The following is a 15077-nucleotide window of genomic DNA, read 5'->3' on the forward strand; positions in this document are numbered from 1 at the left end:
CGTTCCCTGCCCATAACAAGTTTACAGTCTGCATTGTGGGCAGGGAATGTGTCCGTTATATTGGTATAATGGACTCTCCCACGTGCTTAGTATAGTGTTCCGCACTCAGTAAGTACTCAATAAATATGATTGGCTGACTAGAGGGAGAGACCAAAATTAATATCAATAATAAGTAATTTACAATATATAAAGATATGCACATAAGTGTTGTGGGGTTGAAAATAGGACTCTCCCATTTTCAGCCTTGTCTTATCTTATGCTGTCGAGTTGTCTCCATCCCATAGCAATTCCAAGGACTCTCCCAGAACTCTCCCAGAATGCCCCATCTCCATCTGCAATCATTCTGGTATTGTATCCATAGAGTTTTCTTGGTAAAAAATATGGAAATGATTTATTTACCACTGCCTCCTTCCGCGCAGTAAACTTGAGTCTCTGCCCTCGACTCTCTCCCATGCCGCTGCTGCCCAGCACTGCCCAGGGGAGTTTTGACTTGTAGCAGATTGCCTTCCACTCACCAGCTACTACTCAAGCTAGTAATGGAATGGGTATGTCTCTGCCTGACACTCTCTCCCATAGCCAATACTGGTAGAGTACTGGAAACTCTCCAGGTGCTGTCCTGAGAGGGGATTTTCAGCCTCCTCCCACCATATTTGCAAACAAATTCTTCTACACCAGATGAGTGAGTGAGGCATGATTCTTCTTTCCAAAACCATGTTATCTTCCCCAAGCAATTGTGGTTTTCTCACTCCTCACCGATTCTGAACTTACTTATTGATTCTGCTAATGTTACAGGAATAGAAGTGAGATTCGCCAGTCCACAGTCCCCACATTCACCCCCCGGAGCTCTTCTTGTAGCAGGACGTTTGTTACATTGGTTACCTGCCAGTCTGACAGTTCATTGACTTTTTGTAATAATATTCTAACTAGAAGTATGTTCTTTAGTCAGTACCTGTGTGGGTGCTAATCTTCGGCCTTTCATTCTCAAGGTTCACAGTGAACATGAATGAGAATTAACAGCTTTGGCTCTGGATGCTTCTGAGGAGAATCAAAGGTGGCCACAGGAGATTTGGGAGGGGAAGAAAAAGGGAAAACAGAAAAGGTGTAGATGAGGGGGGAGGTAGATGAAAGGGAAATAGGTAAATCAGGTTTTAGGGGTGGAGGAAATATGTGGAAAATACACCCATAGGTCAGGGCTATTAATGCAAAGGGGAGCCACATTCCAGAGAACTTGTGTGGCAGGTTAAAGGAATACGGCCAGGACGGTCCACTCATGTATAGTGCTAATGCACTCATAATCCTTCTACTGTGAATACAGGGTCAACTCTGGGTGTATGTTCTAAAATCCCTAATTTCTTCCGTGACTGGGGAATCTGGGAAGAGAAACTAGATACCAGGAACAATCCAGAGACTATCACAGATGGCTGGTATCGTTGTAGAGTGCTGGGGTGGAGGAAAAATGAACAGTTAGGAAAATTTAGTAGAAACTCTGACAAGACATTTTTCAATTTTTTTAGTTAAACCATTAAAAAAAGAAAATCCTGCCATAAAAACCATTCATATTGAACAAAATATATGCTACCATTTAATACATGCGTAAGAGTGTAGAAACTCAGTTTCATCCCCAAGAATAAAATTAAACACAAGTCTGCCATAGTGTATTCAGTTCTGTTAAATCCAATTTTTCTGTTCATTTTGGTATTGTTTCATCAATTCATCTGTTCAAAGTGGTATTTGGGAAACACATGCAGCAATTATATCATAAGCAATTAAGGAAAATTAAGAGGATAATCTTCTAGATTTAGGCATTACCTATTTTCTGGGTTAATAAACATCCTGTTTGCTCTCTTGCATTCATATAACCTTTTCAGTAACTTTTCCCAGTAGCTTAACATTTCTGTCCAGTTAGGACAAGACAGTGGTGTTGAGAAGCTGTATTTTTTTGTTGTTGTTTTCTCTGAAGAGTTTTACTCTTCAATCCAAGAGGTACCATCCCTTTTCAGTTTATTTACCAACAACATAAAAAGCAGCTAAGATTAGACTATTTTACATATGTCCATGGATAGCTACCTAGAATAGACTTTGTATAACTGAGAGCAGTGCTGAAAACATCAAGAAAATCCCTCTTTCTAGGTAGTTGAAAAGCCTGAAGTATTCATCTTCTAGTGGGTTATTCTCTAGTGGGCTACTCTACCCTGATCTAAAATGTCACAATATATTTGGCATCAAAAACATTCCTGAAATGGTTTTTTCGTTATGCAGCCTAGGTGCTGAATTATGCCAGAAATATAGGGGCCTTCAGAGTGAAGTATGTGATTGTTTTAGCTAAACCAACCAGAAGTTTGCTATGGTACATTACCCTCCTTGCAGGGCACATAGAAAGGTATTCTAGACCCTTCAGTTCAAGTGGCGTGTACCCTATATAAATAAACACGGTTCAGTACATTATCCAGGTATAAACCTATTTACATATGGAAAAGATCGTTCAATTTGGGGTTTGAGGTTGATGTCTTAAATACTGAATAAAAATACCTGTGCTGCCCAACGTGGCACTGTTTTCCCAAGTGATATTCCAGAATTCTAAAGACACCTGTGGAATGCAAGAAGGAGTTTACAGGGACAGAAGCTTCTGTTGGTGGGTTAGTCAGTCAGTCAATTATATTTATTGAGTGCTTACTGTGTGCAGAGCACTGTACTAAGTGGTGCGGAGATCATTGTTTAACAGTAAACAGATGTGTTCCCTGTCCACAGTGAGGATTAAGGGCTGGAGTGAGAATGAGCTGATAAAGGCTGCTAGTTGATTTTTTTTTTGGCCTGGGCAGAGAAAGCAGGCAGTGAAGCTGAGGGGGCATGAAAGGTGGAGAAACAAGCATTTCTGAAACTTACTGGGGGTTCACAAAATGTTAGCTAACAGAAGGGTGGAAACAGTTAAGGAGAACCATGGTAATAGAGCTGACTAGAGACAGACATTTTAGAATTAGATCACCAAATAATTATAATAATGATGGTATTTGTAAAGCGCTTACTAGGTGCAAAGCACTGTTGTAAGTGCTGGGGAGGATACAAGGTGAGCAGGTTGTCCCACGGGGGGCTCATACAATTTTAATCCCCATTTTACAGATGAGGTAACTGAGGCACAGGGAAGTTGCGTGACTTGTCCAAAGTCACACAGCTGATGGTTGGCGGAGCCAGGATTTGAACCCATGACCTCTGACTCCAAAGCCCATGCTCTTTCCGCTGAGCCACGCTGCTTCTCTAGCCAAATCCATTCCTGGACCGAGCGGCATAGAAACCAAATAGAGAACCTCAAAAAAAGAGACTGTCTGCAAGGGGCAAAACTAACTTTGGTTTCTCCAAAGAATTTCCTGAATCCACAAGTATGACCCGCCCCCCTTGCACTCAAACCAAAGGGGCCTGGCAAGCAGTGAATGTTGCAAGAATGTTTGGGGATTGGGTGAATGAGTTTTGTTTGAGTCTGGGATGTCATGGAATTTTGGCCGGGAGTCTGTGGGCTCAGACATGCCTACAGATGGCCTGGGAGAAGCTGAGCTCTGCTTCCCTCCCCCAGCAGTGAGTTTGCCTGGACTCTGGAAGTTGCCAAAAGAATGGAGGGTAGGGGCTTCAGAAGCCCCAAATGCCACCTGCCAAACAGATAGACTTGCTCACATCCGAGAATCTGTGCTTGGTCTGAGGCAGGGGAGTTCTCAAAGGAGGCTGGATAAGGCTGACAGTATTTTCTCTGAGGTGGTAAAAATGGGGACAGGGCCTTCACCATTGCCAAACCAAATAACTGTTAATGTCTCTCTGCCTCTGAACTCTCTACGGGGCAATGGATTCAGACTCTTGCCTATGCAAGCCTTCAGGCCAGCTGCTGTTTTATACCTTAAGAGAGTTGTTCAAACAAGGGCCCAGAGTAGACCAGCTCCTCAGCTCACTTGACTTCAGGGAGCAAGTAGAGAATAAATTAAATGCATGCCACAATCTTTACCAGTCCTCTACCTGAAACTGTTACTTACTCTAGGCAAGTGAAAAAACAGGTGTTTGCCAGAATGCTATAGGGGGAAGGGTCAGGTTTTTGGTAGATGATAAACTGGCCCACTGCATTTGACCTAGAAAGTGTCTCTTTGTTTTTGATGCAACCCGTTCAAGTATTTTCCCAGTCCAGAGAGAAAGAGGGAGAGAGGGGTGGGTTGGGATAAAATAGAGTGAGATAGAGAGAGAATAGAGAAAGAGATAGCAAGTAAAAGAGAGATAAGAGCGGGAGAGAGTAATTGGGAGCAGAATTTAAAAGGTAGAGTCTCACAGTGTTACACCTTGAGTTCTTCCCAAGAGCCTCTGAGAGGTCCATCTCCAATCAAGAAGCTTATAACTGGAGGCAGTCTGTTGGGAAGGGCAGGGTTTCACTGAGTCCCCTTGGGAGATAGAACATTTGTTACTAGCCTAAAGGGGTTTCCTCATTTTAAAAGTGCTGATTCTGCCCAGGGAAGTTCATACACGATGAGGACAAGTTCCCTGCACACTTGAAGTAACAACATTATTCAAAAAGAAGTTGTGAAAATGCAACCACCACGATGCAAATCATGAAGGATTTCAAGACAGAGGGAACAGGGGGCTTTCAGTGGAGACACACGATTTGGCCCTTCTTGCCACAGCAAACCAAGGTCTGGGAGAGAAGGAGGGCACCGGCTGTTTGGAGGGGTAGGTGCCAGAGAATTTCCCTGGAAAATTGTGGGGCTGCACCGGGCTTTCTGCATTGTGTTGCGCTGCTTCTTTCTGGAGAGTCTTGGTAATGCTCATCACCTAAAGACGGAATGCTCCAAGAAGCGGCAAAAAGTTCTTATATCTGCAGTGGTTGGAGATTAATTCAATTCACATCCACTTCGCCCTCAATTGGCAGCATTTCCAGACTCCCTGAGGTGCAGCTTCCTCTGGAAAATGTCAGCAGCATTCAGGATTCATTGTCACTGTAAAATAAAAACAGCATCTTATTTCCAAGATATGAGCAAGATTTGGTCACTCTAGTTACTAACTACTGGATGCATTCTCGCAAGGATGAGTCCCATGTAGAGCTAGGAAGAACAGCAAACTGAGCTCAGCCTAATGCCCCTGACACCTGGGAGGAAATCCGTACTCAATCTGGGTTCAGCACCAAGAACAGTACTAGTTCAAACCCATATTCACCCTGTCATAATAATAATAATGATAGTAATGGTGGTATTTGTTAAGCACTTATTCTGTGCCAAGCACTCTTCTAAGCACTGGGGTAGATTCAACATAATCAGGTCAGGACTAAACTCCATCTCCCTGGCCTCCCCCCAGTCCTGGAGCTGTGAGATCCAGATGGAGTTGAGATTTTCAGCTTCAGTTAATTCTGGTCCAATGCTTGATGAATATATGCCAAATTGCCCTTTTTTCCAAAAGTCCACAGGCTGCTTTTCTCCAAAGCTTTTGAATTCCTGACGTGTTTTCAATAGCTAGTTTCATTCATACCAACAGATGATTTCAGAGTATCTATTCTCTGTCAGAACATAATCAGAACCGTCTAACAGCAGGAGCAGACATAAATGATGAAATACATTTTTTCACTTTGGGGGCCTGTGCAGTTGTTCCATGGAGTGTCCACTAAGACTTCTATTTCTTTTTCCTAGTTTCTTGCTCAGTAATTTTTCTGTAGGAGCTCTGCCTCTGGCTGACTCTCCCAGAAAGCCAGTTTTGGGTATCTGATGAAAGCCAAGGCCACATATAGCTCATGTTGCTCAAGAGGTCTTCCCTAGACTGCCATTTCCAGCGCTGCAGCAGTCAGCTCCCTACATTTTCCTTCTAGATGTGACTTCGCCTCACGTGACCTCTGCCTTCTACTGATGACAAAAGGATTATAATTCTAAGTGACACTTCCTGGCACATCCACAGTCCCACTCAACGAGTCTGGGGTAGAGCCGGTAATAACCAACAGTTCTCACGAGCCCATCTCCGCTGTAAACCATTGTGGGTTAAGACTCTTTTCTCCCCTAAAACATCCCCAACCCTCTCTTCCTATGCGGCCACTTCAATCGAAAGACCTTCGGTAGCATCAATTAGACACACATTGGGGCTGGGCCTGTGGGGGAAGGGGAGAGAGGAAGGAAGAGGTTAGGGTGGAGTCAGACACCCAACCCATCTGTACTCACAGGCACCCTCCCTCCTCTCAGCCCCAACCCAAGCACACAGCTAAGAATCGGTGAAGCCCAGGCAGTGTGGCAAGAACCGCTCCCCTTCCGACATCCACCCCGACTCTTGCGGGGCCCCTCTTGGCCTCTAACATAGCCCCCCCCACTCCCCGTCCCCTCCCAACCGCCCTATGCCTCTGACCAAGTTGTTTCAAGTTGTATGGGTTCCAGCTCAAACTCCAGTTCCCAAGGAGACCACCCCGACACAAAGCACTTTAAAACAGGGAACCTGGATTCAGAGACAAAATGACTTTCTCTCTGAGGGACAGATGCTGATTCTTCCTGGGCTCTGCTGCCTTTAAGGATGGCTGGTTGAATCAGGTGGCTAGTTTGGCCGCCTGATCACTAGGCTTGGAGAGGCTGTGGTCTGTGGTCTCTCCCAGAACCTGGGCCAGGCTGGAGGACTCCCTGTTCCCTCTTTGTCTTGGAGTCTCTAGACCATAAGCTCATTATGGGTAGGGAATGTATCCGCTAATTCAATTGCATCACCCTCTCCCAAGCTCCAAGTACAGTGCTCTGCACATGGCAAGCACTCAATAAATACGATCAATTGATTACAGCCTTCCGTCAACCAAGTATTCTGCATTGCTGGCCAACAACAAGTGCCACATTCCCCCTCTCCCCATACATCAATCTATGTTTGGCTCTTACGATAGGATTAACGAATAACCTTTTTCTAGCCTCTTCATTCTATCTGGCTTGAACATCAGTATCAGAATGCAGTGAAAACAACAGTACATCTCTAAGTCATTTTTTCACAGAGCCAAAACATTATTAATAATGTACTTCCCAGAACAGGCCCTTAATTCAGGCCAAATTTAAAATGCAGGCATGCATTATTTTTATAGGTGAAATTAACTTGAATTTGCACTCCTAAATAGGATTCCTATAGAGGGGGATTGGGATCTGCTCTGGGGTGGCGTTTGTCGGGACCCCCAGGAGGTGACCATAACCCTTGGGATGCCATGGGGTAGATGAGAGCCAGAGGGGCTCAGTGACTTGAATTCTTTGACCATGGGTTGCCCTAACTAGTCCTCAGCTAAATCAGTCAACTGATCCTTCAGTGGTATTTATTGAATGCTTACCATTTGCAGAGCACTGTACTAAGCGCTTGGAAGAGTACAATGCAACAGAGTTGGTAGACACGATCCCTGCCCACAAGGAGCTTACAATCGAGACAGGGAGACAGACATTAAAATAAATTATGGCTAGGGACAAAAGTCCTGGTGGGGAGAGGGCCAGGTAACTATCAAGAGCTTAAAAGATACAAGATCCAAGTACATAGGTGACGCAGCCCTCTCTTGCACATGCTGGGCTGTTTTGTTTATCTGTTGGGTGCTTCATTGCTATAGTACTCCATGGGAAAGTCCAAAGATGTAAATCTAACAGTTCCAGAATCTTATTGAAAAAATCTTCTTATTTAAACATCTAAATATATTGTTTAGCACATCTATCAGTTTATTAATATCTTCTCCAGTGCACTGCAAGATTTGGGGCTTTAGTTTTTCCCTTAAATGATCTCAGTAGGATTCCTCTGGACTGGAATGAATCCCAAGGTGAAGAGGACCTGCTCAGGAAAAAATAATTTACAATTTCTCTGACTTCAGTAATTTATTATTCCTTTGCCTTGAAAGGGCCAAAAGGGACAGGCACCTGTGGGGAACCTCTCCTATCAGGAAATGGGCCTGAAACCGAGACCAGTGAATAGTTTCAGGCTCCTTAAGGTCATGTCCTTTAGCCTAATTGTACTCTCCCAAATGCTTATGAATTTATGCTTCTGCTTATGCAAATGCTTATGCTTCTACAAATGATGATGAATTTTCAAGTCACAGTGGAAAGTGGCAGGGAGAAACTTGTAATTTGGAGTTGGGGGGCGGGGGGAAGTCTATGAATCCGTGTGGGAATGTGCAGTGTAAGGAAAGCCCTCAGATGTTCGGGTTAAATCCAGGCCTGGCTCAGATTTGTGGGCCAATCGATCAGTCAATCAAAGGTATTTATTGAGTGATTACTGTGGGCAGAGTACTATATTAAGCGCTTGGGAGAGTACAGTGCAACAGAGTGGGAAGATCTATTCCCAGCCCACAAGGAGCTTACAGTCTAGAGGGGAAATAGACATTAATATAAATGAATAATGGGGCTGAGGGAGGGGTGACTATCAAGTGCTTATAGGATACAGATCCATTGCATAGGCAACACAGAAGGGAGAAGAAGAAGGATAGGGGAAAGAGGGTTTAACTGGGGAAGGCCTTTTGGAGGAGATGTAATTTTAGTAAGGCTTTAAAGGCAGGGAGAATGGTAATCTGTCATGTATGGAGGGGAAAGGAGTTCCAAGTCAGAGGAAGGACTTGGGCAAGGGGTTGGTGGTAAGATAGACAAGATGGAGAAACAGTGAGTAAATTGCTATTAGAAGTGTGAAGTGTGTGGGTACGTTATAATAGAAAATCAGCAAGATGAGGTAGGAGGGGGCAAGCTGATTGAGTGCTTTAAAGCCAATAGTGGGAGGTTCTTTTGATGAGGAGGTGGATGGGTCACCACTGGAGGCTCTTGAAGAGTGGGCAGATGTGAACTGAACATTTTTTTAGAAGAATAATCTGGGCAGCAGAGTTAGGTCTGGCCTGGAGTCAGAAGAGATGGGAGGCAGAGGAGAGTGAGGAGGCTAATGCAGTAGTCGAGGTGGGGTACGATAAATGTTTGGATTAGAGGAGTAGCAGTTTGGATGGAAAGGTTAGGGTAGATTTTAGTAATGTTGTGAAGATAGACACTAAAGGATCTGGTGACACATTAAATAAGTGAGTTGAATGAGAGAAACGAGTTGAAAATAAAGCCAAGTTTACGGGCTTGTGAGATAGAGAGGACAGCGTTGTTTTCTACAGTGATGGTCAAGTCAGGGGCAGGACAGGGTTTGGGTGGGGAGATGAGGAGTCCTGTTTTGCAAATATTTAGTTTGAGGTGTCGGTGGGACATCCAGGTAGAGATGTCTTGAAGGCAGGAGGAAATGCAAGAATGCAGAGGAGAAGGGTCAGGCTGTGTAGAGTTGGTAATAGAAGCGACAGCCAAAAAAGCCCTTGGAAAGAGATTTAAAAATCAGAAACTCTTTATTTTACACTCACCCCCTTCCTACAATTGGAATGCTTGAAAATCTCACACACCTCTGATCAGTTTCTACCTACCTCCCCGCCTCGCCCCTCCCACCCCCACATTTCTTTGACCAGCCGTAGCAGGGTTTCTGCTCCCAAGTAAAAATCCGTCTCCATCAGTATACAGGCTACGAAGAAAGTCTGCCCCAGAGGAGGAGGTCACAAGCACAGCTTGTGGGGCCCGGAGAGGGAGAAGGGAAAAAATTGGGTATATATGCTGAGGCAAAGGGAAGTGGCCTCTATTTGTTTATTTATTTTACTTGTACATATTTATTCTATTTATTTTATTTGGTTTATATGTTTAGTTTTGTTGTCTGTCTCCCCCTTCTAGACTGTGAGCCCGCTGTTGGGTAGGGACCATCTCTATATGTTGCAAACTTGTACTTCCCAAGCGCTTAGTACAGTGCTCTGCACACAGTAAGTGCTCAATAAATATGATTGATTGAATGAATGAATGAATGAATGAATGGCCACAGAGATCTAGGCAAAGATCCAGGCTAAATAAGATGCCCTTTTTTACTGGGGGACACACTTCAAGATCTGATTCACAGCCTTTAACTAACTATGGAGGGGTAACTTGCAAACATTTGCAGCATGGTGTTTTTGATTTAGTGGCCTACTTCACTCTGTATGACTGATTAATATGTCAATAAATACTCCATAAATATGACTGACTGATTGAAGGAAGAGAGTTAGAGGTTGAGGTTCTTTAAATGATATTCCCAAGAAAATCCAGTCTGCGCAAGGCTAGGGTTATCAACACATAGGGTAGAAAGTCTCAGTACAGGCCAGGAGAAGAAGGAGAGACCATTTATGTTCCATTCTAAGCCCTTGTAAGTCTTAGAAGCCATTCTAAGATCATCTGACATCAAGAATCAAGCTACATAGTTATATAACTATAAAATGTGACAGAGTTCCGTATTACATGTTTTGTTTTGTTGTCTGTCTCCCCCTTCTAGACTGTGAGCCCGTTGTTGGGTAGGGACCATCCCTATATGTTTCCGACTTGTACTTCCCAAGAGCTTAGTACAGTGCTCTGCACACAGTAAGTGCTCAATAAATGCGACTGAATGAATGAATGGATTATCAGAGGACAGAAAGAAAAAGCCAGTGAAAGGAGACAACCAAATTCCTCTCCCTTTTTTATCTAGGTTTGTCCTCCAAGGAGGAAGTGAGCCCGCTGTTGGGTAGGGACCGTCTCTATATGTTGCCAACTTGTACTTCCCAAGCACTTAGTACAGTGCTCTGCACAGAGTAAGCACTCAATAAATGATTGAAGGAATGAATGACCATCCAATCTATCAATCAATCAACCATAATTATTGAGCACTTACTGTGTGCAGGGCACTGTACTAAGCTCTTGGGAGAGTACAATATAACAGAGTTGATAGAAACATTCCTTTTTTTATGATGGCATTTATTAAGTGCTTACTATGTGCAAAGCACTGTTCTAAGCGCTGGGAAGGTTACAGGGTGATCAGATTGTCCCATGGAGGGGCTCACCGACTTAATCCCCATTTTACAGATGAAGTAACTGAGGCACAGAGAAGTTGAGTGACTTGCCCAAAGTCACACAGCTGACAGTTGGCGGAGTCAGGATTCGAACCCATGACCTCTGACTCCAAAGCCCGTGATCTTTCCACTGAGCCACGCATTCCTTTCCCACAATGAGCTTATAATCGCTACATACTGTAAAGGAGCTAAAATAGCGTATCAGTGTGGAAATCTGAAGTTCAGGACAAACAAAAGCAGAGGGGCGGGAATGTGTGAATAATGGCAGAACTGGCAGTATTTCCCCCAGGACTCATCTAGATCCCTCCTGCATTAGGGATGTAGGCAAACACGAAGAAAAAGAAACAGGAAGAGATGAGCTGGTCTCTAGAGCTCGATCCCTTCTGGCGGCTCGGCACCTGCTGCTCTTCCTGTCCGGGTCAACTCCCCACACCCTGCCCTAGCAGAGGCAAGTCACCCTTCAGAATTGCTCTCTGCAAGATGTTACCTTCATCCCTTTGGCTTTGCGATACTCCTTCCACCTTCAGAAGGTGAGTAGGTCAGCAATTCTGCGCACTGAGCCCTGGCACTAAGCATTTGGAGAGTGAAAAAGATACAGTCTCCACCCTCCAAGAGCTAACATCAAAATACTTTTCTATATATGTTTTTTTTTTGTCTTTTTTTGGTTATCTGTTAAGTGCTTATTACATGCCAGGCATTGTACTAAGCCCTGTGGTAGATAAAAGCGAATCAAGGTTAGACACAGTCTGGGTTCCATGTAGTGGGATGGGGGGGGGCGGTCACAGTCTTAATCCCCATTCTGCAGATGAGGTAACTGAGGCACAGAGAAGTTAAGCCTCTGCCCATCCGCCAAGCTAGCTCTCTTCCTCCCTTCAAGGCCCTGCTGAGAGCTCACCTCCTCCAGGAGGCCTTCCCAGACTGAGCCCCTTCTTTCCTCTCCCCCTCGTCCCCCTCTCCATCCCCCCGTCTTACCTCCTTCCCTTCCCCACAGCACCTGTATATATGTATATACGGTTGTACATATTTATTACTCTATTTATTTATTTATTTATTTTACTTGTACATTTCTATCCTATTTATTTTATTTTGTTGGTATGTTTGGTTCTGTTCTCTGTCTCCCCCTTTTAGACTGTGAGCCCACTGTTGGGTAGGGACTGTCTCTATGTGTTGCCAATTTGTACTTCCCAAGCACTTAGTACAGTGCTCTGCACATAGTAAGCGCTCAATAAATACGATTGATTGATTGATTGATTGATTAAGTGACTTGCCCAAAGTCACATAGCAGACAAGTGGCGGAACCAGAATTAGAACCCAGGTCCTTCTACCATCCAGGCAGGTGCTCTACCCATTAGGCCACACTGCTTCTCTCTCCTCCCACCATTCAGTGGGAGGAGAGAATGCAATGCAACATGAATGCAACAACAGCATTTAAGCACAGATACTGAGGGCGGGAGAAACATGAGGTGGGGGAAGACTCAGTGGAAATCTGCCAGCTTGTGTTTTGCCTTTCTTGAGAGAGGAGATTTCCTGCCTCCAAAACACCCTGAGAAGTTAATACTGACTCCTTGCCTGCAAGCAGCACTACTGGTGGTTATCATGACAGCTGAGACAGCTCAGAGAAAGTGATGGGAATGAAACAGGTAAAGGAGAAAGAAGAAAATGGAATAGGGGAAAAAATGATCTTCCAAAACCGCTGAAAAAGAAATGTATTTTGTCAAGTAAAATCAGTGATTTTATAAAGGAATGCGGAACAACTCAAGTGTTACCGACCTCGATTTTTGTCCATTTAGACAAGATGCTCCTAAGGGAGCAACAAGAATTTTCAAGAGAGAAGTCTTCAGATCTAAAAACTTACGGACAGAACAGAGGAAACAGAAAGAAAACAGCTAATGCTCCATTTCTGGCCATTTTTCAGAGAGTGCTGCTGTAATTTCCTGTTCCACGTCCTCATCGGCCAGTGTCTGACCAGAAAGGATAATTAGAGGTCAGCAGCTTTAACTGCTTTAGGGCAGTGAGGTATTTATTTTCCTTTTGGTGACACAGTCGACCTGGGGAAGAGCCTGAGTTTTCTGTTGCATGCAACTAACTTAGTTAATGGAGTTTCCTCTTGAAGGGAGTTTTTCAGATCTGATGACCCCAGCACGGTTGGCATTTTTTGCTTCAGGGCCCCAGACCATCACCTACCTAAAGTTAAGGCCTCATGCAACTCCACCTTTGTTTGCTGGAAAGGGGAAAGGTAGAAGATTTACTGGTGAGCGATAATCCAAATAGCCACTGTGGGAATCAGTGAACTCACCAGAGTTGCTGTTCTCTGGGCAAAAACTTACACAGGATTTTCTTAAATGAAGAAACCACCATTACTGTTATTATTAATGCTAATAATAATGATCAAATTTGTTAATCACTTACTGAGTTTAGGGGGGAAAATGTTAAATGAAATGCAGTTGAGAAGATTTGTCCTAGGGTTATATTGTCATTCGCACTTGAGAATAGCGCGGCCTAATGGAAAAAGCACGGGCCTCGGAGTCAGAAGGACCTGGGTTCTAATCCCGGCTCCGCCACTTGTCTGCTGTGTGATCTTGGGCAAGTCACTTTACTTCTCTGTGCTTCAGTTACGTCATCTGTAAAATGGGGATTGAGACCGTGAGCCCCACCTGGGACAGGGACTATGGCAAAGCCAATTTCCTTGTATCTATTCCAGTGCTTAGTACAGTGCCTGGCACATAGTAAGCGCTTAACAAATACCATCATTATTAGTATTATTAAGTCACTGAACTTCTCCGTGCTTCTAGACTGTGAGCCCACTGTTGGGTAGGGACCGTCTCTATATGTTGCCAACTTGTACTTCCCAAGCACTTAGTACTGTGCTCTGCACACAGTAAATGCTCAATAAATACGATTGAATGAATGAATGAATGAATGCCTCGGTTACCTCATCTGCAAAATGGGGATTAAGACTGTGAGTCCCAGGTAGGCCGTGGACTGAGTCCAATGTGATTAGCTAGTACCTATCCCAGTGCTTAGTCTGGTGCCTGGCAAATATCATAAAAAAGCAAGAGGGCATTTCTCCAGTTAACGTATCAGTCTATGTGAGTTCTGACTGTCAGCTAATGACGTCTCCCATCAGGAACGATCAATAAGCATTGGTCCTGAGGCATCGGACCAGGGCCTTGCACAGAGGAGTGGATTATGATGCCAGTGGCAGCACTGATGGCACTGTCTCAGCCCTGCCAGTTATGTTCATTCATTCGATCATACTTATTGAGCACCTACTGTGTGCAGAACACAGTACTAAGTTTGGAAAGTACAAGTTGGCAACATATAGAGACGGTCCCTACCCAACAACGGGCTCACAGTCTAGAAGACATCTTCTAGACTCACAGTCTAGAAGTTATGTTCCCACGAGGGCTGTAGAATGAGAGAGCAGGTGGGCAGGGATGCAGCGTCTCGTGAAGTGCTTGGGCAGGTCTTCACCAGCGTTAGCCACCTAAAGGCAGGACCAGGATTAGAACTCAGGTCTCCTATTTTCAGAGCAGAAAGATTCGACTGAACCAACAGCAGGGCTGACCCTCAGAAATTGGCCGCATAGGCACTAAGCCGAGTGAATGGTTGTTATTTATTCACTGCATTTTGTGTTGGGTAAATACTCAGTTGGGCTAATTCATTTCATTCATTCATTCAATCGTATTTATTGAGCGCTTACTGTGTGCAGAGCACTGTACTAAGCGCTTGGGAAGCACAAATCGGCAGCATATAGAGGGCTTTTCTGCCAGAGACAAACTCTGAATAGGCCAAGACAAGGTATTTTTAAGTACCTGAAATGAATGCAGTGGAATCCATTAGCTATTCTGGTTGTTAATTAACAGTGGCATTTGGAGTTGAAAAAAACCTTCCGTTTCCTCTTCATAAACATTCCTACGGTGATTTGCAAATTTCCACATTGAGATATGAACCCCTATACAGCTACCAGGTATTCACAGTCCAAAGTGAGAGGAGAGTTACCGGTAATCAATCAATCAATGGTATTTATCGAGCGCTTACTATGTGCAAAGCGCACTACGTGAAGAGCTTGGCAGAGTACAGTACAACAGAAATAGTGCACATGTTCCCTGCCTGTAATGAGCTTACGGTAATGGAGTGAAATGTTTTGGAAGGTAAGCAGTTTTGATATTTCAAGGTAGAAATTGGGTATGGATATTGTCACAGAAATAATTCAGCAGCAGGA

The 15077-nt window shown here is 44.2% G+C and overlaps 1 protein-coding gene and 1 non-coding gene across 2 annotated transcripts in view; both read right to left on the bottom strand.

The window, feature by feature from the left end:
• Window positions 1-488: 488 nt before the first annotated feature.
• On the bottom strand, window positions 489-626 carry LOC119935901. Its single transcript, XR_005453499.1, has one exon. It is a non-coding gene; the product is annotated as a small nucleolar RNA SNORA7 (small nucleolar RNA).
• Window positions 627-3193: 2567 nt separating this feature from the next.
• The window catches only part of TMEM154 (transmembrane protein 154), a 52606-nt gene continuing 40722 nt past the window's right edge, over window positions 3194-15077 (bottom strand). Inside the window, exon 7 of the mRNA XM_038755250.1 lies at window positions 3194-4961. Within this exon, the coding sequence (XP_038611178.1) occupies window positions 4946-4961 (16 nt within the window). The 3' untranslated portion in view covers window positions 3194-4945. The remainder of the gene's footprint in view (window positions 4962-15077) is intronic.

Source organism: Tachyglossus aculeatus, chromosome 12, assembly GCF_015852505.1.
Source record: "Tachyglossus aculeatus isolate mTacAcu1 chromosome 12, mTacAcu1.pri, whole genome shotgun sequence".
Classification (NCBI taxonomy): Eukaryota; Metazoa; Chordata; class Mammalia; order Monotremata; family Tachyglossidae; genus Tachyglossus; species Tachyglossus aculeatus.